General features: G+C 44.1%; 1 protein-coding gene and 1 long non-coding RNA gene across 10 annotated transcripts in view; both read right to left on the bottom strand.

The window, feature by feature from the left end:
- CHD2 (chromodomain helicase DNA binding protein 2) overlaps positions 1-1,918 on the bottom strand; it is a 123,316-nt gene extending 121,398 nt beyond the window's left edge. The window contains exons 1-2 of one of the 4 annotated variants that reach the window (XM_062204933.1): positions 1,181-1,918; positions 708-838 (exon numbers count right to left, since the gene is read on the bottom strand). In XM_062204933.1, coding sequence (XP_062060917.1) covers positions 708-769 — 62 coding nt within the window. In that variant the 5' untranslated portion in view covers positions 770-838; positions 1,181-1,918. The remainder of the gene's footprint in view (positions 1-707; positions 839-1,180) is intronic. The other 3 variants (XM_062204932.1, XM_062204929.1, XM_062204930.1) reach the window with 3 other exon arrangements.
- Positions 1,919-3,902: 1,984 nt separating this feature from the next.
- LOC133769754 (uncharacterized) overlaps positions 3,903-26,284 on the bottom strand; it is a 48,978-nt gene continuing 26,596 nt past the window's right edge. The window contains exons 2-6 of one of the 6 annotated variants that reach the window (XR_009867232.1): positions 19,445-19,657; positions 16,919-16,984; positions 16,257-16,342; positions 11,372-11,423; positions 3,903-4,266 (exon numbers count right to left, since the gene is read on the bottom strand). This is a non-coding gene — a long non-coding RNA (uncharacterized LOC133769754). Of the gene's footprint in view, positions 4,267-11,371; positions 11,424-16,256; positions 16,343-16,918; positions 16,985-17,369; positions 18,259-18,747; positions 18,826-19,138; positions 19,177-19,444; positions 19,658-26,284 lie in introns of those variants that run through there. The other 5 variants (XR_009867234.1, XR_009867233.1, XR_009867229.1 and 2 more) reach the window with 5 other exon arrangements.

Raw genomic sequence — 26,284 nt, 5'->3', positions numbered from 1 at the left:
ACAAACAGAAAAGTATCTGAGCAGTGTTCCAGGATTTCTGTGGTTATAAGTTTGATTTCATAAATGCAAAAACTATAACCATCAAGTTAATGTTTTGATAAATCATCAAAATTTTCTAAAATGCCAAGTGTATCAAAAGAAATAGTCAAATCAAAATACAAACTGAGAGGCATCAGTCAAAGGGTCTTTTTTGCAATTTCACTTTTAAATGTGCATTTTTTCATTCATATAACTTTCCCAAACGTCTATTTACTATAATTTACTACTGCTAGGCTCCTGTATGGCCCCAGTTACAAGTTTGGATATCCTAGATTCTTCAAAGAAAAAATCTGCCTTGTATGTAAAATGGTGCAATGCAGCAATGGCTAAACCGACAAGGTCATTCTTCTGCAACACAAAAACCTAAAAACTGAAATTTACTGACAGAAAAACTGTAGTTTACGGGAAAGGCCCCTTGGAATAAAGGTACCTTACCTTTTGACTGCTGTAAGAGGCCTTAAGTCACAACTCAACTTTCATAAATTGCTACCAAAAAATTAGGGTGTGGCATATTAGCAATCTCAAGGTCATGCTTTAAAAAACGAATCCAAATTAGAAAAATACTTTCAATAGCACAGACAACAATCCATGTCTGTCAAGGTAAACAACTGTAAGCTGAGGTTTCCCCAAAAAAAACGACAAAAAGGAAGAAAGTTGATAGCTCATACCTCGATGCATTGCTGTGTAGCGAACTGTCCTCCTCTTGGCTTTTGTCCTTACTTCTCATCATCTTTTAATTCTTAAATAGTAAGGGGGAGGGGGAATCTGTTTGCTTTGAAGTCCTGTGCCCAGGTATTTACTGTCAAAAGTTGAAAGAAAGGTAAGCTCCAGCTTCTGTGGACGGTTTTTTATCATCAGGAACAAAGTCCTGACGATGTGAACGATACTGATACAACACAACAGCGGTAAGCAACCAGAAAAACCAAAATAGTTCTATTTTTTCCTTAAAAAAAAAAAAAGAGAAACCGAACAGTGGAAGCATCACTATCAATAAAGAAAGTTTCTCAAAGTAACACACTGGATACAAATTAACAATCTCTGTATCTTATTGCGTCATCCAGGAATTTCTCATATTTACAAAAAATAAAGCAAAGTTTAGCATACAAATCTTTGAAATTATCATTAATGATCGTGAACTTACCTGATCCATGTAGTATGTCCAAAGCAAGAGTCCTATCTAGTAGTAGAAAAATACAGATCCCAAATAATTAAAAATAAAGGTGAAATTCTCCGTTAAAAAACGAAAAATAAATAAAATAATCTTCAAATATGTTAACTGGCCAAAAAAATAAAGCAATAATTAATACCAAAACGAGTACGGAAGGAAAAAAACCTCATTAGGCGAGCGCACAAAAATGGAGGTGCGCCATGGCTTCTAAGCTGGAAAAAACAACGACCTGGCTCTCAGTACGGCTGCTTCTTCCCAACAAGGCACGAAAAGAAAGCTCCTAAAAGCTGCTTTTCTCCCTAAAAAAGGTCCGAATCGACCCTAGTAAGTCACTAGGAGAGGTAGGGGGCTGCGGGGGCCCCCTGAGGCTGCCCGAAAGTTAGGGAAAGTTGCGTAAAGTGAGGCGAAGGCAGGGAGCAGAGCGCGCTCTCTCTAAGGCACAGCCGCCATCTAGAGCCTCCTTCCCAGCTCTGAGAGCTCTGCCTTTGATTGACACTCTCTACATTTACCCCACAACTCAGGTGATGTACCATAGACCCACCCCTTCATCTCCACCAAAAAAAAAAAAAAAAAAAATCCACCATCCCAGGGAGCCTGAGGACCCCCACCTCCACACCTCCCAGTCCCTCCAGACCACCCCATCAGGGGTGGGGGAGGGCTTCTTAACCCCCTCTAGCTCAAGCACCCTTTTTAAGCCAGAGAGAAATGTAATTTGTTCCTTTTGTCTAAAGATCTGCTAAATATTTCAGTCCTTGAGCTAAAATAACTTCCTCCCTGGACAGGAAGTGGTGTTTTATCAAGCCATTTTGAAAAAGGGATAATTCTTTGAGAATCTAAAGCCCATATTAAGTACTAATCTTTTGAAAGATTAACCCCCCCAAGGGTAAAATGGTTTCCAAATAAAAGCAAAACCTTTATTTCATAAATTAAATTGAAGTTTTGTCTTCTTTATGATGCCTAAAAATCATCTGAAGACAAAATTTAAGGGGGAATTTCCCATCCCAACTGGAAGGGGTAATTTTTTAGAACTCAAGAGCGCCTCCCTAGTGTTCAGTTGCGTTACAGCAAAAGTTAACACAACTAGCTTTTATTCAAGAATCTCAATATATTTCTTTGTACTTTCACAAAAATTCTTCAACCCCCCTTAACTCCTGTGTCACCCCCCAAAAAATGCTCATAACCACAATATATTTATTTCCCACACTAATTCAAGCAAAACAACGTTCTTCAAACTCAATAGCATGAACCAACCATGGTCACCTTTACATCAAAAACCCAAGAAACTCCACCTCCAAAACCAACAGAACATACTCAAACCTTCCCCTCATATTTCAATCAAATCAACTAAATCCATTTCAACAAGTTATTAACAATAGTCAAATCTGATGGCAAATTATCCAGGAAAGATCGCAGGACAAGTTCCCATAAGTTATCAAAACCATGAGATCAACAGAAACAAAATGATTACTGAGCCAAAAGCAATTATTAAATATCCTCAAGCCCCTCGGGCAGACAAGTAAACTCATATCCACATACTCCCCAAATCCAATCAATGTTCCTTAATCAACATGATAATCTACCAGAACCTTATCCATCCTCACTGAGGAAATCAATTTTAGGTCACACCCAACAAAAGCAACATAGTTGAATCTAGATAAATATAAAATCCATCAGCAAATCTATTTGAATTCATACTTCCTTACACAAAAAGATAACTTCCGTACCAGAATCAAAGCCCAAAATTCCACTTTTGAATTTATACAAAGACCCTCCACTTCATCAGCCAATGGGGATAAGGCACATGTTCTGATCACACACGTGTATACTGACATTTGACATTAGTTACAAGTAGTATGATTAAAAAAAAAGTAACCTGAACTATTCTTTGTTCTCTGAATGATGGGAAAATACAAGCAATGATTCATTTGATTTACCAAAATAGTCCACCACTTCATCATCAGTTATTGAAATGCTATTAGTTGATAGCAACAAATGAATAAAATCTGGCCCCTGAAAGTCAAATGGCATAGTGTGATGCTTTGATTCTAAATCCTCAATTGTACAGAGTGAGGAAAATGCTAGATATTAACTCTATTTCAAATGTATATGAAATACATTATACATTATTGTCAATAAAATGTTTTGTGTTGACTCAAAGGATACTTCCCTATAAATCTAATACCTTTTCCCAATGGTAAGCTTATAGGAGACATCAGTTTCATTTTTCACATTTATATCTTACTGCAAGTCATTATATTAAAAGCCCTAAGTAAAAAGGAACATTTACATTAACATAAAACAATTCAGAAATAAATAACACACATCACTCATCCTCAATTTTGAGGCAACATGCATTTCCTTACAAACTTCTTTAAAATCTCATCGTTGATCAAAGATTGTTATTACTCATAAACTAAATTGTTCCCGGCCCCAGGTGTTTCAAGAAAGCACATATTAGCATTTCAACCAAATGACCATCTCAAAGCACAAATAAATTTCAACAACTCTGCCAAAAAAGAAAAAAGAAAAAACCACTATAAGTCTTAATCAAATCCACCATTTTCCAACATGCCATTTCCACTTTCAGTTTTATTCAGTAAACTTTACTGCTGGGTAAATGTAAAGGTTAAAGAGTTATGAAGGCAATAAATGAACATTTAATGAAACTTCCACTTTCAAATAAAAAAGGCTCAAACTGAGAAATTTTGAAGTGTTAGAAATTTTATTAAAGTTAACATTCCATGATTCCATACAAATCAAATTGCAAAAAATTCCAAGGATACTATCACCTATGTTAATGTGCCATCTTTCTTCACCAAATGTCAAAAATGTACTTCTTCTAATGATACAAAAAGTCTTTAGAAAGTCAAATCCACTGTCCATTTATGTTGGGTGAGAAACCTATTGTCTTCATTCACTTCATGGAATCCATGTTAAAAGAGCCCTGTCTTGGTTGTATAGCATTCTTGTGTTAATCCATTTCCACACTTCCCCATAGTGGGTTGCCATCTTGATTTCTCAGTAGTAGGGTCCATTTGACTCTTCAAGCTGACTGGGTGCTTGATAAAACAAAAATTAAAAGAAAAAATGCTGTTGGAATACCAATTATCTTACTCCTCCAAATAGAAAACATCCACCCACCTTGAAGATATCGTATCATACACAATTTTAATTTAGTAACAGCTTTCCACTGTGAAACTCTATTATAACAAAGTAGTATGCAATACACACATCCAATTCCTCAGATAGAATCAACAAAGACTATATACAGGAAACAAAGTTCTTCTACTGTCAGATACATTTGTATCCACCAAAAAGTGGCAGTTAAGAGCCAATTTTTTAATATTTAACATCATTATACTGTGTGTATGCAAAGTAAAAACAAAAATTAAAATTCAAAATTCCTGGAAAGCTACATTACAGAAGCACTGTGGATTCTGAATCTCAATGCAAGAAACTTTCCAAGCTTCTTCAAAGAAAACTAATTATAGAAAAGAATCTTAAGGGATTAAAAAAAAAAACAAAGCAGTGGATCACAGCATAGTTTTCCAAGACAACAAATGTTAATTTATTTAGGTAATACAAGTGGCCAATACAAGAAGGCACCATATTAGCTATGCATCTGGGGCTGCAGAAAAAGATGTAGCCAATAGAAAAAAATATCAAAATGTGAAAATTCTGCCACGCTTACTTGATATTTGAAATAAAGTGCTACCACTTTTCATTAAAAGTTTTATTTATATTTGAAAGGCAGAGCAACATAAAGAGAACAGTGACACACACAAAGAGATCTTCCATCTGCTGGTTCACTCCCCAAATGCCCACAACAGCCAAAGGGCTGGGCCAAGCAGGAGCCAGGAGCTCCATCCAGGTCTCCCATGTGGGTGGCAGGGAGGGACCTAAGTACTTGAGCCATTACCTACTGCCTCCCAGGGTACAAAACAGCAGGAACGTAAATGGGAAGAAGTGCAGACTCAGACCCAGGCACTACAATATGGAAAGTGGGCACCCAAGCAGGATCATCAGTGCTGAGCCAAACACCTGCCCCACAAGGCTATCACTTTTCAAATTCCAGACAATTAAATAAAATTCTCGTATTTCCAAACTGTTCCTACAGAAAAATCTGGTCTTTAAATAATCTGAATTGAAGGGAGAAGTGCAAAGCCAGATAATTTAACAGTAAGTAAATGATCTATGTATTCATCATATATCAAACAGACCCAAAACAAGTTTTAAACTCTAGTCCTCTCTTGTAAATCCTACAGCTTTCCTACTGAATATCTTAAGACACAGTAACTGACTAAAAGATAAATCTGGGGTATTTTTGCTCATTAGGCTAACCTTCTTGCCTCCCTAACTATAATTGGCACATACTATCCCCTACATACAATATACTTTTATAAACTATTCAACCAAGAGATACAGACATCCCTGTTTAAAAGTGTTGATTGAAAAAGTGTCAGAACATCAATAATAAACATCAAAACTAACTATTTCTCCTTAATAGATTCTGCAGATTTCTCCAACACCTTAAAAGGAGAAGTAAATAAATCATTCCCTGTATTAGTCAAATACCTTCCATTTTCCATTTTCCTTGTTCATTTCTTAAAATTAAGGGACATGAACTTACTTTTTTTTTGTAATTTTTATTTTTTGACAGGCAGAGTGGACAGTGAGAGAGAGAGACAGAGAGAAAGGTCTTCCTTTGCCGTTGGTTCACCCTCCAATGGCCGCCGCGGCTGGTGCGCTGCAGCCGGCGCACCGTGCTGATCCAAAGCCAGGAGCCAGGTGCTTCTCCTGGTCTCCCATGGGGTGCAGGGCCCAAGCACTTGGGCCATCCTCCACTGCACTCCCTGGCCACAGCAGAGAGCTGGCCTGGAAGGGGAGCAACTAGGACAGAATCCGGTGCCCCGACCGGGACTAGAACCCGGTGTGCTGGCGCCGCAAGGCGGAGGATTAGCCTAGTGAGCCGCGGCGCCGGCTCGGGACATGAACTTCTTAAGAGATGTGAAAATAATCTCATCATCCTCCTCTTTTTATTATAAACCAATTTCTCCTCAATCTCTATTGTTACAATGGGTGGTAAAGCTCTAAATGGAGTTGGAGTTATAAATACTATTTATGGTGAACAATGACACTTAAGAATGCATTAATTTCATGTTTTATTCAATTTTAATAATGACAGGTGCAATTTATGAAATGTGACAGTAAATGATAAGCTCAATGCTTAATATTCTTCTGTCATGGGACAAGAAGTAAAATCTTCCCATAACAGTGTATAAAATTTCCTTCCAAACCCATTATTTGAAAACAGTAATATCAAAAGAAAGCCTAATATTAAAAATCATTCCAAAATCTTAAATAAAATGCACTGGTTTATGTGACAATTAGGAAAATAGTAGCAAATTGTCCTACTATCACAGTCATATTTAAGAAAATGAAGGGAAAAAGGTAAAAACCAAAAAGAATGCTACTGAAAAAGGCAGGCAACTCTTAGACATTAAAAAGCCTACCAAGTGGTGTTCAATTCACATTCCTGCAAAGCCAATCCAAGCCAAGAAAGAATTTTTACTGACAAGTACAAGGGCTCAGTCAAGCATCAAAACCGGTAAAAGATCCATGAGGGATTTAGGAGTAATCTATCTATTTTCATGGAATTTCAAATTCTTATAAAGATGAAATTTCCAAATAAGCAAAGTTAGGTTAAATTTTTTTAAAAACCAGAATCAGGCGTAAGTTATTTGGGCTTGGAAATTTTCCTGATAATAAAATCCAGTTCTTCACATCAAAACAGGAATAGTTCTGCTATCTACATCTTATGGCAGTAGTGAGGGTAAAATGAGTTTGTACATTTCTAGCAATTATATCACTGGTACACAGAAAAAGACTTCAATAAATGTTAACTGCCATTCTGATCTGCCATAACAGCCAAGGTACTTAACTATAAACTAACCTTACTTTGTGTAGCAAAAAGTACAATAAGGGAATCTTCTGAAGAAACAAGGGGTCAAGTATTTAAAGACCTTCTGGTTTCACTTTAAAATAAAATCAGTGTGCCCCAACAGAAATGGGTAGGGATGAGGCATCCAAGCCCTACTCCAATCCCTTCTCCAGTCACATGTGGACTCCTGCAGGCCTCGGAAGACCAGGCTAGGGTCCAGAATCCCATCAGACAGACCTTGATCGTCTGTGCATTTCAATTAGAAAATATAAATGATTGGAGAAACTTTTCCACTCTGATAGTCAGTAGATTTTATCTCCTTTTTAAGGAAAATTTGCTTGTTCTGATAATTCCAACAAACAAAAGTAAAAGCTTTGAAGACCAACAGGTAATGAGTAACTGCAAAAACATGAAATCCAAGTCTGGTACATCCACAAGTTTAAGACCTTGAAACAGCATGACGGTCTTTAAACTACTTCAGTAAATTTGTTCCAAAAACTGCGCCATTATAAAAATACGCTGTTGGCTGAAATGCAAGCACGGGGTTTAAGGCGGGCTCTCCCACAATGAACAACCTTCTTACCTCTATAGTCTCAGCAAATCTTTGTCATTTTTTAATTTTTTCTATTTATTTATTTATTTATTTTTTTTTTGACAGGCAGAGTGGACAGTCAGAGACAGAGAAAGGTCTATCCTTTTCCATTGGTTCACACCCCACTGGCCGCTGCAGCCGATGCACTGCGCCTGGCGCACTGCGCTGATCCGAAGCCAGGAGCCAGGTGCTTCTCCTGGTCTCCCATTTGGTTGCAGGGCCCAGGCACTTGGGCCATCCTCCACTGCACCCCCGGGCCACAGAAGAGAGCTGGCCTGGAAGAGGGGCAACCGGGACAGAATCCAGCGCCCCGACCAGGACTAGAACTCGGGGTGCTGGCGCCACAGGCGGAGGATTAGCCTAATGAGCCACGGCACTGGCCACAATCTTTGTCATTTTTAATAAAAAAAAAAAAACATGAAAGAGTACAAGGAAAAAGAAACGATTCTTAATTTTTAAAATAAATTACTAATAAAGCTATTATTAAACTGATGCATTCTGTATTATTTAAGAAACTTTTAACACTTTTAACACCTATTTTAAAACTAAAGGGTAAAATAATAAATATGCATCCTTCCAATCATGTATTAAGATTCTTGGTACTTATGATTGATTTCAATCTTCTTTGCACTTACTGTAAATTTGACTTTATGGAAGCCTAAAAAGTAAATTCATACAGTCTGTCTTATTACCTTGCATCCCCAACAGAACATGTATTAACAAATCTGGGTCTTAAATAAAAAACTAACCACAACGTTGGAAAAGACCAACTAGCTGTTCGTTTCTAAGAGACCAATCTCAATTATAAATGAGAAATCATCTTTTTTAAAAGTTTTACCATCAAATAAAATCTTCCAACTGTCACTACTGGTTTGAAACAACTAGAAAGACCCAGCTATTCTCACTCTTAATTTTATTGAGTTAAAATTTTGGCTTTCAGGAATACCTGAAACTGAATACTTAATCATCAAAATTTGTTTTAATAGTGAATTTCACTCTGCTTTTTATAAAAGACCCAGAACACTACTTGATAAACATGTTTAACAGCAGCTGTATTTATATAATAAATCAACAAGTAGTTATTGAGCACCTACTATGTGCCAGGCAAATCATCTCTTCAAAACATTATTAGGGGGGCCGGTACTGTGGCGCAGTGGGTTAAAGCCCCGGCCTGCAGCGCCAACATCCCATATGGGCACCGGTTCTAGTCCCGGGTGCTCCTCTTCCGATCCAGCTCTCTGCTAAGGCCTGGGAAAGCAGTAGAAGTCCTTGGACCCCTGCACCCACGTGGGAGACCCAGAAGAAGCTCCTGGCTCCTGGCTTCAGATCGGCGCAGCTCCGGCCGTTGTGGCCATCTGGGGAGTGAACCAGCGGCTGGAAGACCTCTCTGTCTCTACCTCTCTCTGAAATTCTTTCAAATAAATAAAATAAATCTTTAAAAAAACAAAAACATTATTAAGGTGGGTACCGTGGCACAACACAGTAAGCCACCAGCTGGGACACAGCTTCCCACCCAGGTTCTTGCTAATGGGCCTAAGGTGGGGTTGACTGCCCAGATCCTTGGGCCCCAGCCAGCCACGTGGGAGAAGCAGATCGAGCTTCTAGTTCTCAGCTTCAGGTCTTTCTCCCCCTTTATCCTTGCTTTCTTTGTCACTCTTTCAAAAATAAGTGATATATATATAAAATCAGACATTAAGCTAATAATTGCACTACATTAGTTACGCTTTCATCTCTGGCCTCCCCTTTGCTTCTTAAAAACAAAGATTTTCTTGGGCCGGTGTTTGATCCATGCACACGCGAGTGCCTGGGTCTGGCTGTTGCTGATTCCAGTGTCCTGCTCATGTGTGATCTGTGAGGCAGTGATGATGGCTCCAAACCGGTTCCTGCAACCAACGTGTCAGACCTGAACTGAGTTCCTGCTCCTGTGTTCAGCCCAATCCAACTCAGGGCATCTGAGGAGTGAACCAGCACACAGAGAGAAAAGGACACTCTTTTTTTCTCTGTCCCTTTTTCTTTGCCTCTCAAATAAACTTTATAAAAAAAGAAAAAAAAAAAAAAAAACTGAGGCAGGCACTGTGGTGCAGTGGGTTAAGGCCCCAGCCTGCAGCACCAGCATCCCATATGGGCGCCAGTTCGAGTCCCGGCTGCTCCACTTCCGATCCAGCTCTCTGTTATGGCCTGGGAAAAGATGTCCCAAGTGCTTGGTTCCCTGAGCCCATGTGAGAGACCTGGAAGAAGCTTCTGGCTCCTGGCTTCGGATCAGTTCAACTGTGGCCGTTGCGGTCATTTGGGGAGTGACCCAGCAGAATGGAAGACCTCTCTCTCTCTGGCTCTACCTCTCTTCTGTAACTCTTTCAAATAAATAAAATAATTCTTTAAAAAAAAAAAAACTATTTTTCAGGCTAATAGCCACTTATACAATGAAAGCTTTAGTAGTAACAAGAGGCAAAAATCATCATCTAAAATTTAGATTCCCAAAGTTTCACAAAGAATTATTCCTATGAAACAGCTAGTATACAATTATTTAAAAAGTTCTGTCAGTAATAATTCAATAATTTAACTCATTTGTAAAAACGTCATACTTTATTCTGGTTCTCAGCTTGGGAATTAGAGAAACTACTCCCAGGGACAATGTTGTGGTACAGTGGGGTAAGCCTCTGCCTGGGACACAGGCATCCCTTGTGCCCATCTGAGTCTCAGCTGCTAGGCCTCCAATCCAGTTCTCTGCTTATGGTCCTGGGCAAGCAGTGGAAGGTGGCCCAAATGCTTGGGCTTTGGGACCCTGTCACCTATGTGGAAGTCCTAGATAGAATTTGTGGCTCCCAGCTTTGGCCTGGCCAATCCTTTGCCTGATGCAGCCATCTGGGGAATGAACCAGCAGATGGAAGATCTCTCTAAAAGTGTCTTTCAAATAAATAATCTTTAATCAAATAAATAATCTTTTCAAATAAATAAATCTTTTAAAAAATAAAAGAAAACCTACTCCATGGTAGTGAAAGGAACATATTTCCCAGTATCAAAGTATAATCTCAGTGTCACTCAAGCTAGATACCTCTTTGATGACCTTTCAAGTTTTAGGAAAGTTTAGAATTAATTTATTACTAGTAATTAATTATAACACTGAAAATCTCTTAAAAGAGAAGCCCAAAGGCCTTCTGAGCTCTACAGATAAAGTTGAAAGCTGGGGGAGATCCAGTGAAGGTTGACAGCCTTCCTTATCAGACAATATGGCAGACGTCTTAGACTGTACAGCTATGCAGTACAACTATCCTCAACCACGATGCATCAAGTTGGAAAGTAGTCATGAACAATTATCTAAACCAAACAGCAGTTGTGTTGCAATAAAACTTTATTTGCAAAAACACCAAGGGTGTTGACCAGATCGAAGACAGTGTTAGACGCATATTCAAGTGTGAGTTAGTTTACATTTGAATTTTGGCAAGAATCTACGTGAAGAAATAGGTTGGAATAAATTAATAAGCAAAATTTTATTAATAAACTTCAAATCTAACCATTTTGATGTTCTTATAATGTTTTGCTAAATCCCTCTATTTTTTTACAATTCTGCTTCAATTACTCAAAAATTCCCAAACTCATTTAAATAGATCAAGCATACAAATTAAATACTCACCAAAAGCTTCCACCGTCCGTTACACCGTGCAGGCCTCTGGAGTGCTGACATTCTGCAGAAGACAAAAGAACGTCAATTTACTCACAGGAAAAGACAAATGCAATGCTCTGGTGTCTACCAAGACAGCGTCCTGTAAACCAAAGCACACCTGTATGATGAACAACATATTCCAAACAAAGCACAGAGAAACTGAGAAGACTGTAACTCAGGGGGCACAGGAAGCTCAGTGTAGAGCAAGTTACTATAAAACCACAAGCTTCAGGCTCCACCCTCACGAACTCTGAAGCAGTATGCAAATACTCGGGGCCCCTCTCTCTGGGATCTGATAGTCATCCAGGGTTGAAAACTAGTTGTTGTTTTTTTAACAGAGCCAACATCATTCTTTTTTTTGTTTCTGGTTCTCATCTAATCTATTTGCAAGCCTTCTAAACAAAGGAGAGCTCTCTCTACCCATCTGCAAGGTCACCTTTCCACTTCCTATTATCTGCCACCATCACATACCACTATCAACACAATACACATAATCATCTACCACTGGTGACCCCAGGCAACACTAACCCATTCTAAGACAGGTATTTGATAACAAAATATTGTAGCTGTACTTTCCACTACATTTAAATATCTCCCTCTACAAAAGGAAACACTGTTACTCATATCTGAAATACTTCTGCATGCAGGTGTATTGCTTTTCCAGCCAGCTTGTTCCTAAGTATGATTATAATAATCACATTTATGCAGAATGTTTTAAATGTTATTTAAAAGTTCAAGAAAAAAGATTTTTAGAAGGCAAAGTAGTATGCCATAAGTTTAGAACTTCAAATTAATAGAGCAAAGGTGCTTCAAAGTTACTGTAAGAACAGGTGCTCAAATACCTTCTCAAAAAGTTAGCAAATGAAACTGAAAAGAAATATTATTTTTAAGCTTCCAAATTTTACCTGACCTGATAAGGCAGGATTTTGTTAACAAATCTTAAACCAATGAAGTAAAATAAATTAATTTAAATACTAAGTAAACATTAAAACTAACTGAAATGTTGATGTAAGAAATTTCTTTGGTAAATCTATTACACTGGTCTGATCCTGAAAAATTTGTGGAAATTTTAGGCTTTAAGAATTATGTTTATAGAGTTAGGCTAGAGATAATGTGCTTACAAATAAGTAACCTACTAGTTCAAACAGTGTTTGATGTTTTTTAAAAGATTTATTTATTTAATTATTGAAAGGCAAAGATTTGCCATCAGCTGGTTCACTCCCCAGATGGGCTGGGCCAGGCCGAAGCCAGGAGCTTCTTCCAGAGCACAAGGGCTTGGGCCATTCTCCGCTGCTTTTCTAAGTGCACTAACAGGGAGCTGGATAAAGTGGAACAGCCTGGACTCAACTGGCACCCAAATGGGAAGAATGGGAAGCCAACTGTGCAGGCAGAGGCTTAAGCTTCTACCACAGCTGCCACAGGGCCGGCCCCAAGCACTGCTTGATTCTGAGTTCTCAAACTACCATACAGAAAAGGACTTTGACCTCACTTTGCATTGGTGTCAGAGATTTCGTGGAGATACAATCCACCATGGCATCTACTTCCTCAAAACTGACCAAGTCTGCAATAGTTTTTTGCCATCCTTTGAAAAGGGGCACAGGGTTGCAGAACTCAAATACTTGATTTTCTATTTCCAGCTATCCTTAGTATCTTGAAATACTATGGTTTCAGATTCAATGATAAATCAGATATAATGTAATTTTGATTGCTAGTCTTCAATTCTTCTATTATCATTAGCCTGTTCCTGTTCTTCCTACAATATTTGTCACCTTAATTCCTTCATTTTAAAATTAAAATAAAGAATTAAAGCTATGAGCACTATGAAATATAAGACATCTACAAAAAACAGGGTAAAGATAAACTAATGAACGTTTCCAAGAAACCTGCTGTAAGACAACTCATAAAACATCAATGTTACAAAATACTCAGCTGGGCCATCCCAACTAAAATAAAATGAGTATCATTACCAAGAAGTACATGTTGAAGACTTAATTGCTTGTTTAAGAAATATGCAATTTCAAATAAATGGCTTAGTTTCAAAGAGCAAAAAAATATTTTCCGAACACAGATCAAGCATTACATAATGTATAAATCAAAACTGTTTTCAAACATACAAAACAAGCTGCTTGAATGCTGTAAATAACTCGTATCTTATTACATCCTTTCACTTAAATTGTAGAAGTTAATTACATGTAGAAAAAGCCAATTTGAAAATAAAAGTTTGCAATGAACCACTCCATTTGAGAAGATAGGTGGTAAAATGAGGATGCTTATCTTTGAAGTGCAGACATTTCTTAAACGAAATTAAATAGATTATATCAGGCATGCAAATTTTAAGTCCTCTTATTTATAGTCTTGGCCAGCTGCAAACTATAATGTGATATATGAAAATATACTCCAATTTAGATCAGATAAGAAAGTATTAAAAGAAATTTAGAATGCTGATTTATTATTTAGATGTCACACGTTAATTGCTCTACTAAAGCCTATTTTCCAATGTCAGCTTTTACACTACTTACTAATATAGCTTCAAATGCCTAAAAATCAGCAGGAAAGTCAAGGACACTAACATCTCAGTCTTACGTTATTCCAATAGTTTCATCAGAAAAATAACCCCTGATTACAAAGCAAAAATTAGTTTGTATACTAGAATTAAATACTTCCTACAACTATTTTTATCACAAAACTTAAGAAGGATCCTAAAAGACTAGACTCTCCAAAGCCTTCAAACAAATTAGCAGACGAAGGCCTAGAGAAAGCAAAATGTCAAGACTGCAGGGCTGACTTCCATAGAAGCTGAATCTCCGTTACATGTTCCCATCACACACCTGATTACAGGAGACAGAAGCGTCCTCCTAGTACCACTTTTTCCCTTACACTTCAGCAAAATCAGACAAAAAGCAAATCAATTAATTGTTCATATCCCGATTTTTAAAAAATCATGAGACTGAATAACAGTAAACTAAATTTTAAAGAAAATTACATTTGAGCTGACCTATGTCATATAACCCAGACTCTAAAAGTCATTTATGGCTCATGAAAACCATGTGAGTACAACATGGCTTCTTTCATTCTGTGGAATGTCAGCTCACTTTGTAAACAGTTATCAGAATAACAAATGCGATCTAACCCAACCACCAGCTGGATCCAAAGATCTTTATGATTAACTAATCCAGAATGCTAACACAGAAACAGATATTTAAGTATACAATCATTCTGATTTTTAAGCAGAGAATAGTGGTAAATAACAACTTACCTTTCCTATGAAATAAAATAATTTAGAGCAAAACGTATCTATACTTATCTAATATATATACACATGTATCTTACAGATTATGTGTTACCTACTTATAATAGTACCTACATTTACAGCTGTTCTTATTTATCAGTCAACCAATTTTGTCCACAATACAAGACTGGCTCAAACAGTACATATAAAAATATTATATAAAGTATTATCATAAAAGTGTAAGTACACATAAATTTTCATAAAATATGATTTTCTAGTGTTTTGTTGTCGATAAAGAGGCATTCCATTAGACTAGGAATTATAGTCTATCATTGAGAAGCTTTTTTTTGTTAATTACTGACACTAGGATTAAAAACATAAAAATATTTAACAATTCTTTCAGACGTTTATGATTTGGTCCATTAAAGAGGGGAAATACTCTTGTAGCCCATTATAAATATGTTGCCTTTTACACTCAAAGTGACTTATGTTTCACATGAGAAACCCAACTCTCAATCTTTCTAATGCCCAACGCCATGAATGCCCATTTCATATTCCATCAGTAGGGACGCTTCATCTTGACATCTGTGCCAAAGCAGCTTGAGATGATGGCTGTTTTGTCTTTTTTTAGTATCACTCAAAACCCAAATTTTAGTTTTCTTTTGCACACCATTAAAAGACATAAATTTGATTAAACTACAAAAAGGATAATAAAGAAAAAGTTAAAATAAAACAAAGGCAATAAAAATATTGCTGTTATCTATTTGAACCAATACAGAGGCAACACCAACCAACAAAAGATTGTACTTTATCTTCAACATGAACTTCAAAGACTAAAATATAGACTTTTCCCCATGGTAAGCTTGCCCTTGTTTTTAATTAACTAGTCATGTCTATTCTGTCTCCCAAGAGGTTTCCTCTATTACTATGTATTTTCTCTGGTCAGTCACTAATAATGACTTGAAATGAATTCCCAGCTTCAACGTTAACTTAAGAATAAAGACTCATTTCCGTAAACATCAGCAGACATCTTCTTTTTCCATGTTTCTAATTTTAAGACATCGCTGTATTATATACACGGAATGCTGGCACCAATACCTATTGTGCTTGTGAACTTTTCCATCTTTTACGCTTTAAATTAAAGATCTCATTGGGACACAATACTCTAGGTTTTTGGAAAACTCATGAAAATGGGCAAAATGAATACTTTAAACCCATTTAAGTAACTATAAATTAGCTTATCTATTTAGCTTTTGAAATGCATCAGCAAATGTAAAATTCTCACCCACTCTTAAAACATGAACTGTATTATTTAAAAGAAAGCTAAAGAATACACATTTCAGATTGTAAGACATAATCCTAAGGACTCTAGTGCAGACGTAACTATAATCCGAAAGCAGCGCCTGCCTGGGAAGTACTGCATGTCCTACTGCTCTGACATAAATTACAAACACTGACTGCTTTCATGGGATTAACAAAGTGTTTGGAGGTAAGGTAATTTGATGGGTCTTTTCTCATCCTCTTTCACATAACAGTCTACAGTTTGTTTCACTAACAATGATATTTTTCTACTCAAATGCTAGTAACTATTGAATTTCAGATGTTGAGTAAAAAACATTTACTTACTTGCTATTTGAAACACAGAGGTTTCCCAAAGATTCCTTTATCCCCAAGGATAAAATGTCAAGGTATCAGTCTTCAAAATGGCGTCCCTTTTGGAGGAAAAAAGATACTCTATAAATAACTTACTTTAGAAGTTATCAACAGCAAACAGAAATAAATGTTGTAAAATTTCATAATTATGCAAAATTTATACTAAAATCTAGCCTCAAAACTGTTTAAAATATTCTTCCTTAAAATCTATTGGTATGGATAGCAAAATATTCAAATTTTCCAATAAATTACTTCTGTAAATATTTAAAAGATTAAACTTGTCTGCATGGCGTAATACAGACGTAAAAAGAAAAAACTGTATCTTTGGTTAATGGTTTCCTTCAGTGTAATTCAGTTTTTTCCCTATTTCCCAAACTAAACAAAGGCTTTTAAAGGGCCTTCAGCAGTTTAAACTATTTAAAGGATACATTGTTACAATGGCTATGCTCATATACTTTTAGCGTATCATTGCGTGAAATGGTTTCAAGGCCCCGTATTATTATTCAAGTATTTTCTCACTAGATTTTTTAAAAGTCATACATAAATACTGGTTCTTAAAATATAAATTCTCTAAGAGCAAAACAAAAATCTAATCAGTTTTTACGTCAAAGCAATAAAAAATATCCCAATCTTACCTCAAATAAAAGATGTACTTGTTCAGAACAATCAGCAATCAAATCGATTTTAATCTTGTAAGTTACCTTTAAAAAAAAAAAAAAAAGATGATATCAACATTTCGACTTTTAAAACATTTCTTGGCCAAAGATTCAGTATGCTGAAACAATGATAAAACATCTGAAAGATGTACGTGCACATTTAAGAGACAGCTCCAGAACAGACAACCTACATACACTGCAGGTTGCAGCTATCTCTTATCTTTAGTATCTATCAGCAGTCGTTGTTTTCCTCATCTCTTGGCTGTTTTGACAAATACTATAGACTAAGGTATCAGAAAAAGAATTATAGAAAATTCGAATATCTAGACTGATTTCAGATTATGACCTTGTTTTTTTGTTCCCTCTTTTGATAACAGGAAATAAACAAAAACAAAGGGTAAAGTTCATTATTTTTATAGAATGAAATCACCTGAAAATTTCCTTCGCCAGCTAGAAATATCTTTTACAATTTTGAACAATTAAAAATTAACTCCTCAAAGAAACATTAGTGAAGTTAAAATGGCCACTGGTTACTTTAAATTTTAAAGCACTAGTTATCTGATCTCGCCAAGTGGGATATTAGCTTCGTCTTTTAAGCAAGTCTAGAACTTAGGGTATCTATGACCTTTACTCAATCTCAAACCAGGGTCTTGCATATTTTCTGTCTTCCCCTCCCCCATTTATCATGTGAAAAGATCTTGAGGTTAAACTGCTAGCAATTATTTCTCATTTTACTATTCAAAAGGACTCTAAAAAAAACCTAGATTCCGAGTATCCGTTTAAAACCACTTTTCGGGTTTCAAAATTTCAAAAATGGCCATCGGAAAACCCAGAACTGCACTTAAACGGCAGATTCTGTAAGATCAAGATATGCGCAACGGATGGAACCTGTACCACCATCTGAAAGCTGTTCAAAACAACAAAGCAATTTTACTCGGGGGGCGAAAGGCCCCTAGGAACACGGTCGAGCCGGCGGCGTCGGCGGGCCCGGAGGTGCGAGGTGGGTCTGCCCCCCACCATTTGCACCTTCCCCACACAAGGGCTCCGCGGAATGAGCAGGGATCGCCTAAAACACACAAAGGTCTGTGCATTCCTGGCTCGCCCTTCACACCCTTCAGCTTCGATTCCCTTCCCGACAATGTCTCGGCCAGAAACCCCACACAGGGAACTCCGCAGCTGCCTGCGAAGCCTGTAATTTTTTTTTTTTCCCGTGCAGTTCGTCTGAGGCACATCTGGGTTTTCCACATGCAACAAATGCAACAAATATGGCTCCTCTCCGTCGCCCATGACCGAGAGCAGCCCCACTTCCCTGCGGGCCCTGCCGAGCCCCGGCGCCGGCGGCCCTTTGTGGAAGTTTCTGCACCGCGCCCTGCGACACCGTCCTTTAAAACCCCGCGACGGCGGACGCAAACTTCCAAAGCCTCGGGCCTGAGCCGAGCCCGCGCCGAGCCCCGCCGCCCGCCGCTCCCTCGCCCTCTCCGCACAGCGCCCAGGCGCGGGGGCCCCGGGACCCCGGCCCCGCCCGCGAGCCCGCCGCAGCCCCGCTCGGCCGCCAAAGAGTTAAAAGCCAACACCCAACGGGGCTGAAGCCCAAGTTGCATTCCCGTTTAAACGCGGCCATTGTTCTCCCGAGCCCGGCCACCGCGCCGCAGACCCGGGCCCGCGGCGGGAGACCCCGCGCCGTCCAAGCGGCCCCCGCGCGGCCCCGCCGCCCGCCCGCGCCCCCGGCCGCGCCGCCCGCCGGCGCTCAAGGACGCCCCGCCGCTGCTCCAAGGACAAAGGACAATGGGGACGCGGGAGCCACTCACCGGGCGCGAGCGCGGCCGCCGGGCCCTCCGATCGCCGCCCCGAGCGCCCGGGCGCCCGCCCCGGGGCCTCGCCGCCGCCTCCGCCGCCTCGGCCGCCTCAGCCGCCGCCTCCGCCGCCTCAGCCGCCTCAGCCGCCGCCGCCGCACCCGGCGCCCAGGGCCCCGAGCCGCGCGCCCCGCCGGCCTCCGCCGCCGCCGCCCGGCTCCCGCGGGCCCGGGGCGGCCGGCCGCGGCTCCCCGCCGGCCGCTGGGCCCTGCCGCGCCGCGGCGGAGCGCCTGACAGCTCGGGGAGCTGCTGCCTCTCCGGCCATCTTGTGCCGTGTGTGTGCGGTGTCTCTGCCGTCTCCTCGCTCGGCTCTACTCCCTCCTCCTCCTCCCCCCGCCCCACACACCACACAACATGGCCTCTTCGCTGCGGCGGCGGCTGCGGCGGCGGCAGGAGCTCCGCCGGGCCCCAGCCCGCTCCCCTCCCCCACCGTCCCCGCCTCCCGCCTGCAGCCCGGGGAGCCAGGGCGCACGCGCGCCGCCGCCCGCCCGCCGCGGCCATTGGCTCCGCGAGCTTCCTTCCCGGGCGCCGCCTCGCGCACGCTCGCTGTCTTCCTCCCGCCCAGCAGCGGCGGCCTGCATCCTATTGGCTGAGTCTGACCGCACCCCCTTCGCTGCCTCCGTGCCCATAGGCTCGCTTCTGTGCCACTCACCATCCGAAGGCGTTTCCTGTGTCGGCGCCGCGATTGGCTGACGAGGACACGGGGGTTCGGAGCCTGGATGTTGCTCTTGGCCCCGCAGTGCGGACCCCTCCGGGCTTGCTGGGGGGTTCTGGTGAGGGCTGGGCTGGCCAGGCTGCAACCACTCGTTCAGTTAATGGCTTTGCCTCTGCGAACAGCGCAGACTTCCAGGCTTCCGGTTTTTGTCTTCGTATAAAATAAAAAGCGATGAGCAGACAAGATGCAGGGCCACCGCGGTTGGGCAGGCTGCCATGTCCTCCAGGTTTTTCTTGTGAGCAGCCAGGCCTCCCGGCAGGGTCACCACGGGGACCAGCGCGAGGAGCGCTCGCCGGAGGAGTGGCGTGAACACAACCATCACGGTCTACCTCCTGTCCGCCCTTCACCCAGAGAAGCAGAGGCGGGGGGAAAAAAAAAAAAAAAAGCCGGGTTTCCTGTCAGCCCACCTCACTTTGCTTCTTCCACCGAGAGCCGCTCCGGCCAAGCCGCGGCGGGAAATGGATCCCTAAGCCGTGGACACTGTCGCCGGGGCCTGGGGCGGAAGGGAGCCGCACGTGCTCGGGGGAGGGGAGCCGCTGCTGAGCTCCCCAGATGGCGGGGAGGGTGACACCACGGAACTAGCTGTGGCCCGCCTTTGAAAACACACAGGGCCTTCGTCCCCCCGGTCGGCGTGGCACCAGCCTCTTGGGCCGAGCTGGGGACGTGTTGGGCATCGTGGGCCCCTCCTGGGCAGGGTGCTTGGCGCACTGAGCCGCAGGGGCGCACACCCTGCTCCAACAGGCCTGAGCCGCCCTCAGCTGAATTTCCAAGATGGGCCCCTCAGTGCGGCTCTGTGAAACAGCCCCGCAGCGAGCCCTTCCTCCTGGGTCCTCCCAGATGTCCCCGGCTTTGTCGCCCCTGCCGCTTCCTCCTCTGCCCTCCCCCCCCCCCCCCACTACCTGAGACCAGGGCTAGGACTCTGCCTTCACACATCCTAAGGGGCTCTGAGCCAGCCAAACAGGCCTGAACAGGTCTGCATTTCAAAAAAGACCTGAAAATCCTTGGAGTTGCTTGAGATGAGCGCTCCCCGCGGAGTCACTCAGTTGTCAGAGACCTGGTCGGCCCTCGCTGGTGGGCAGCACCAGAGCCAGGATTGAGCCCCTCCGAGTTCCCCAAAAAAGGACTCAGTTCTGTTTGTGGCTCTTCCTGGTCTGCCAGCTCCTTCCTCCCCTGCCTCGGTGCGGTCTTCCACCTCCAGTCGGGAAATGTCAGATCCAGGCCCTGGGCCCCACCCTGCTGCTGCCCGTCCCCAGGTATTTCCTGGGAGCAGTGCCCCGGCCTCTTGCTTTGATGGGGGACCCTGCAGGTCAGCTGTGGGATGACCAGGGAGTCATGCACCCCTGCCCTGGGCTGCTCACCTAAAAGCCTCTCCCAAGTGCACATCCCACACGGTCTTCAGAGAAGGCCCCTATCTGCCACCTTGAAGCTTAGTTTCCCGTCATAAATGCCAGCGCGTGTCTTGAGCCAGCCCTCCTTACAGCTGGGAGAGTTCCGTCCTAAACGGAAAGCCCCTGACACCTGGCTGAACGCCCCCGACCCCTGTGTGTTCCTTGTCACTCTGAGTCCCGGCAGAGACCCAGCGCGGCTGCCACCCCGGCTCGGATGGCCCCGACTCAACAGGAAGTGAACAGCCCAGACCTGAGCCGCGGCTCCTGGCCGACGGCTGTGCCTGCGCTCTGAGGGGTGCTGCTGCTGCTGTTCCCTAGCGTCCAGTAGGAAACCCGGGTGGGCAGAGAGCGTGTTTACACCTGGCTGCCCCAGAGGAGGAGACCTCGGAGGGAGCTGGAGAGGAGTGGGGGAGGGGAGGGGACGAGCCCTGTCCCTCTGTTCCTTGCCTGGCTTTGCATTTTGAATGACGTGAATGTATTACCTTCATTTCTGAGAGGGAGGAAGGAGGCAAGGAAGGCAGGAGGGAGGGAGGGCTGGGCTAAATGCCGGCTCTATTGGAGAATTGTTCTTTATTCTATAAATGTCTGGTGTCTGAGTTTGTTACAATGAGCACCTGGCTCTGTGTGTGTGTGTGTGTGTGTTTTAAGTAAAGGTCTCCAGGGAGGTGAGCAGCCCCTGCAGTGTCCCTGGCTGATGGGATCCGGTTCCTGGTACGTGACACAGGAGGCAGCAGTCTTCCCTTGCAAATGCCCCCAACCCATGTCTTCCCTGGGTCCCTGAGGCTTCTTGGGCTGTGTTCCTGCCTCTGCACCCCTCCCTCGGCTCCAGGGAGAGGCCAGGCGGGGCCTCCAGCAGGGTGCTCCCCTCTGGGTTGCCTGTCTTCCCGGCCCTGCTCTCTGGGAGCCGGCAGCCCGGCCCCTCCTGGAGGCTCTGGGCAGGGTCTCCAGACTCCCACTGTTCTGCTCGGGGACTCCGGCGCCCCCTATGAGCCTGCGGCCCCGGCTCCCTGCCCCACCTGCGCCAGCCTTCATTTCCTTGGCTCAGGGTATGGTGCACACAGGGTCACAGGCCATGTGATACTCAAAATGCTGTCCCCAGACACAATGAGTGCACTTCCTCCATGCTCCAGGGAGAGACCGGGCCCGTGGTCCTCACGGAGCTCACGTTCTAGTGCCCAACAAATAAGAAAACGCCAGGCGGGCGTACGGGGCATGACTACTCCTGGGAGGGCCTGGGGCGGCAGCGATGGAGCTAAAGCAGGAAGGGCCCCCAGCTTGCGGGCCAAGGCAGGGCACGGCGCGCTGCAGTCGGCACCTTTCTGTTCACACTTCTCTTCTGCGCTCTTCTTCTGAGTCATAAAATCTCAAGCAGAGGAGGCCAGCAGAGGAGAAAAGAGCCACACGTGGCCGGCGCCGCGGCTCAGTAGGCTAATCCTCCACCTGCGGCACCAGCACCCCATTCCGGTCGGGGCACCGGATTCTGTCCCGGTTGCCCCTCTTCCAGGCCAGCTCTCTGCTGTGGCCAGGGAGTGCAGTGGAGGATGGCCCAAGTGCTTGGGCCCTGCACCCCATGGGAGACCAGGAGAAGCACCTGGCTCCTGGCTTCGGATGAGCGCGGTGCGCCGGCCGCAGCGGCCATTGGAGGGTGAACCAATGGTAAAGGAAGACCTTTCTCTCTGTTTCTCTCTCTCTCTCTCTCTCACTGTCCACTCTGCCTGTCAAAAAAAAAAAAAAAAAAAAAAAGCCGCATGCGCTGAGAAGCTGGGAAGCAGATGCACGGTCACTGATTGAGCAAACTCAGCAAAGCGGAGAGCCGACCCGGCTTACACGGAGAAGGCACCGGCATCGCCACACTCAAGGGCTCCTGGGACTGAGGCTGGAGGAGGAGGCTGCGGGAATAAATGTGTGGAGAACCTTCCGCCCCCGTCGGTTCTCTGATTTCTACCAACGTGGCCAGCCTCATCCAGCTAGGGGCGTGGAAGACCCTGCTCTGAGGAATGGGATCAACCCAAGAACAAAACCACAGGACGGGCCACTGGGGGCCACCCCCAAGAAGCGGTGTAAGCTGGCCACCCTTCAGTGAGCTGTTGGTCAGTGTGGGAGGACTGTGTGCCGGGCTGCTGATCCCCTCCAGCCTGCCCCTGACTCCACCCCCAGCCGCCGCCTTCCCAAAGCCTGGCCCTCACCCACGAGGGTCCACAGAGCCTCGCATGGGCATTAGCCGCATGCCACCCTGGCACTCACGGGAGATAGCCGCTGTGGGCCACCTTCAAGGATAAGCACTTCCCTTTCCATCTGCGTGGACAGCTACGGGACACGGCTCCCGAGACAGAACTTATGGAACAGAGCCGGAAGCCTGCAGTGGTGGCTGTCCCCATAACACAGCGCTGCATCGCTTCTCCGTCCGTCCTTTGTCACTCCTGCGTTCTCCGGCCACTTCCTAATTGAACCAGCTCCATGGAACTCCATGGAACTCTTTATGCTGGGCTTTCCAGACCCAATCCTGTGCTCCGAGTTCCCAGCCTTTTAGCCATGAACAAACTATGAATGCTAAACACGCAGCTAAAGAAAGCTGCTCACACAGACCCATGGGACAGAAAAGAGAGCTGAGGGATAAACCCACCGGATGTGGCCAGGTGATCTCTGATTAGGGGCCAACAACACACAGTAGGGGAAGGGTCGTCTCCCAGAAGATGGTATTGAGAGAACTAGATATTCACATGAAAAATAAAAAAGAACCTGGACCCCTTCCTTACATGACACACAAACATCAAATCAGGTTACATTAAAGATTTAGAGATAAGACCCAAAATGATAAAATCCCTAGAATAAAGCAAGACAGGGGAAGCTTCTTGACATTGACCTTGGCAAAGAGTTCTTGGATATAAGAGTTCTTGGATATAAGAGTTCTTGGATATGACACCAAAAGCAGAAATAGACAAGGGGGCTGCCCAAAACTGAAAAGCTTCTGTGCATCAATCAACAAAGGAAATAACATCCTAAGGAATGGGAGAGTCCCAGCTGCTCGACTTCCGATCCAGCTCTCTGCTGTGGCCTGGGAAGGAGTAGAAGATGGCCCAAGTCCTTGGGCCCCTGCACCTGCGTGGGAGACCCAGAGAAAGCTCCTGGCTCCTGGCTTTGTTCTGGCCCAGCCCTGGCTGTTGCAGCCAGCTGGGGAGTGAACCAGCAGATGGAAGATCTGTGTGTGCATGTGTGTGTATGTGTGTGTCTCCCTCTCTCTGTGTAACTCTGCCTTTCAAATAAATAAATAAACCTTTAAATAAAAAAAAAGGCCAAGGGGCCCACGCTGTGGCACAGCGGGTTAACACCCTGGTCTGAAGCGCTGGCATCCCATGTGGGTGCCAGTTCTAGTCCCGGCTGCTCCACTTCCAATCCAGCTCTCTGCTATGACCTGGGAAAGCAGTGGAGGATGGCCCAAGTGCTTGGGCCCATGCACCCACGTGGGAGACCTGGAAGAAGCTCCTGGCTCCTGGCTTCGTTCTGGCCCAGCCCTGGCTGTTGCAGCCAGCTGGGGAGTGAACCAGCAGATGGAAGATCTGTGTATGTGTATGTGTGTGTGTGTCTCCCTCTCTCTGTGTAACTCTGCCTTTCAAATAAATAAATAAACCTTTAAAGAAAAAAAAAAGCCTAGGCACAGAACAAAGGTTTGTGTCCAAACATTGACATGAGTAAATCTTCATAAATACATAAATGAAATCCTCAGAGTTGAAGGACACAGTTTCCGGGTGGCACAGGATGAGCAAGAAGCAGAGAAGGGATTAGAATGACTTCAGGCTTCTCAACAGCACTTCTGAGTGAGGGAGACACAACACCTTCAAATACGAAGGGAGATGGCTTCCAGCTGAGACTTCCACACCTACTACGTCATCTGTGCAGGGTAGAATCTCCCTTTCAAAGGCAGAGTGACAGAGAGGGAGAGACAGAAACAGAGGGAGAGAGAAATAGAGATCTTGCATCTACTGGTTCACTCCTCAAATGGCCACAATAACCAGGACTGGGCTAGACTAAACCTAGGAGCCTGGAGCTCCATCCTGGTCATCCCACCTATGTGGCAGGGCCCAAGTACTTGGGCCGTCTTCTGCTGCCTTCCCAGGCGTGTTAGCAGGAAGCTGGATTGGAAGTGGAGCAGTCAGGACTTGAACCAGCGCTCCCAGCGGGATGCCATCTTTGCAAGAGGCAGCTTAACCCACTGCACCACAAGATTGGCCCCAGGATAAGATGCTTTCCATGCACGACCTCAAAAACCTTTATATTCTGCCATGGTTGGGGTATGGGCTGAGTGTGTCCCCAGGAGGTCAGGTTGGAAGCTTGGTCCTCAGTGTGGCAGTGTTGAGGTGCTGGAGCCCCTAAGAGGTGGGCCCTAGGGTGGGTCCTTAGGTCATCAGGGGCAGGCTCTCCGGAGGGAGGAAGGCCCCAGGCTCTCCCTGGCTCCCTGTCTGGGGATATGATCCCTCTCACAACCTCTTCTGCCCTCGTGATCCCAGCCACCGTTCAGCCCTCGTCGGGGATATCTCGTCTTGGACTTGGGAACTCCACAACTCTGCGCTAAATAATCCTCCTTCCTTTAAAAGGTGGGCCACATCAGGTATTTTGTTGTAGTAACAGAAAAGCAGGCTAATAGACTTCCCATGAACACTTTCCCAAGAAGCGAGTTCCACCGGGAAGTGAAGGAGGAATGAGGCGGGCACAGGATGGAAGAAAGCGAAGACGTGGGGCAGAGGCTGGGGCTCAGAATCCCCAAAGGCAGTGCAGGGAGCCCTGGGCATCAACCACGCCCCAGGTGGCCAGCGGTCAGTGCAACAGCACCGCCCGGGAGCCAGGCCGCGAGGACTGTCCCCTGCCTTTGCCTCTTTCCTTTGACACAAGGACTAAATGCTTGGGAAAACTTGACCCAGATTCTAATGCATTTGTAACATACCTTGAACCGTACAGGAAAGTACTTAAAAAGTTCAAGTGAAAATAGAATTAAAAGATAAGCTTATCTTGGTGCAAAAGCACTTTGAAACCCAGGCACAGTTTTTTCCTACTGCACATTTTGCAGGAACTATTCAAAGCTCGCCGTGTTATAGATTCCTCCCTCTGCCTTAGCTGTTGCTTCTCGATCAGCTGAGTTTTATTTCTTCTCTCCAGAAATATCTTGTTGAGATTTGGCCCCAGGCCTAGTCACCTTAGTGGCAGATAAACACAGAGCAGCACACTCCCTACCTTCATTCCTGCCCTTGCTGTGGTCTTAGGATACCCTACGTTCCCCAGGACTTCTGGGGACGTTGAAGTTCTGGTGGATTCCCAGGGCAGCTGGAGTCAGGCTGTTACCTGGAGACTGTTCTGTTTGTTTTCTCCTGGGAGCTTCCGTCCAACTGGGGCAATA

Source organism: Lepus europaeus, chromosome 11, assembly GCF_033115175.1.
Source record: "Lepus europaeus isolate LE1 chromosome 11, mLepTim1.pri, whole genome shotgun sequence".
Lineage (NCBI taxonomy): Eukaryota > Metazoa > Chordata > Mammalia > Lagomorpha > Leporidae > Lepus > Lepus europaeus.
This window is presented reverse-complemented; position numbering and strand designations above follow the sequence as displayed.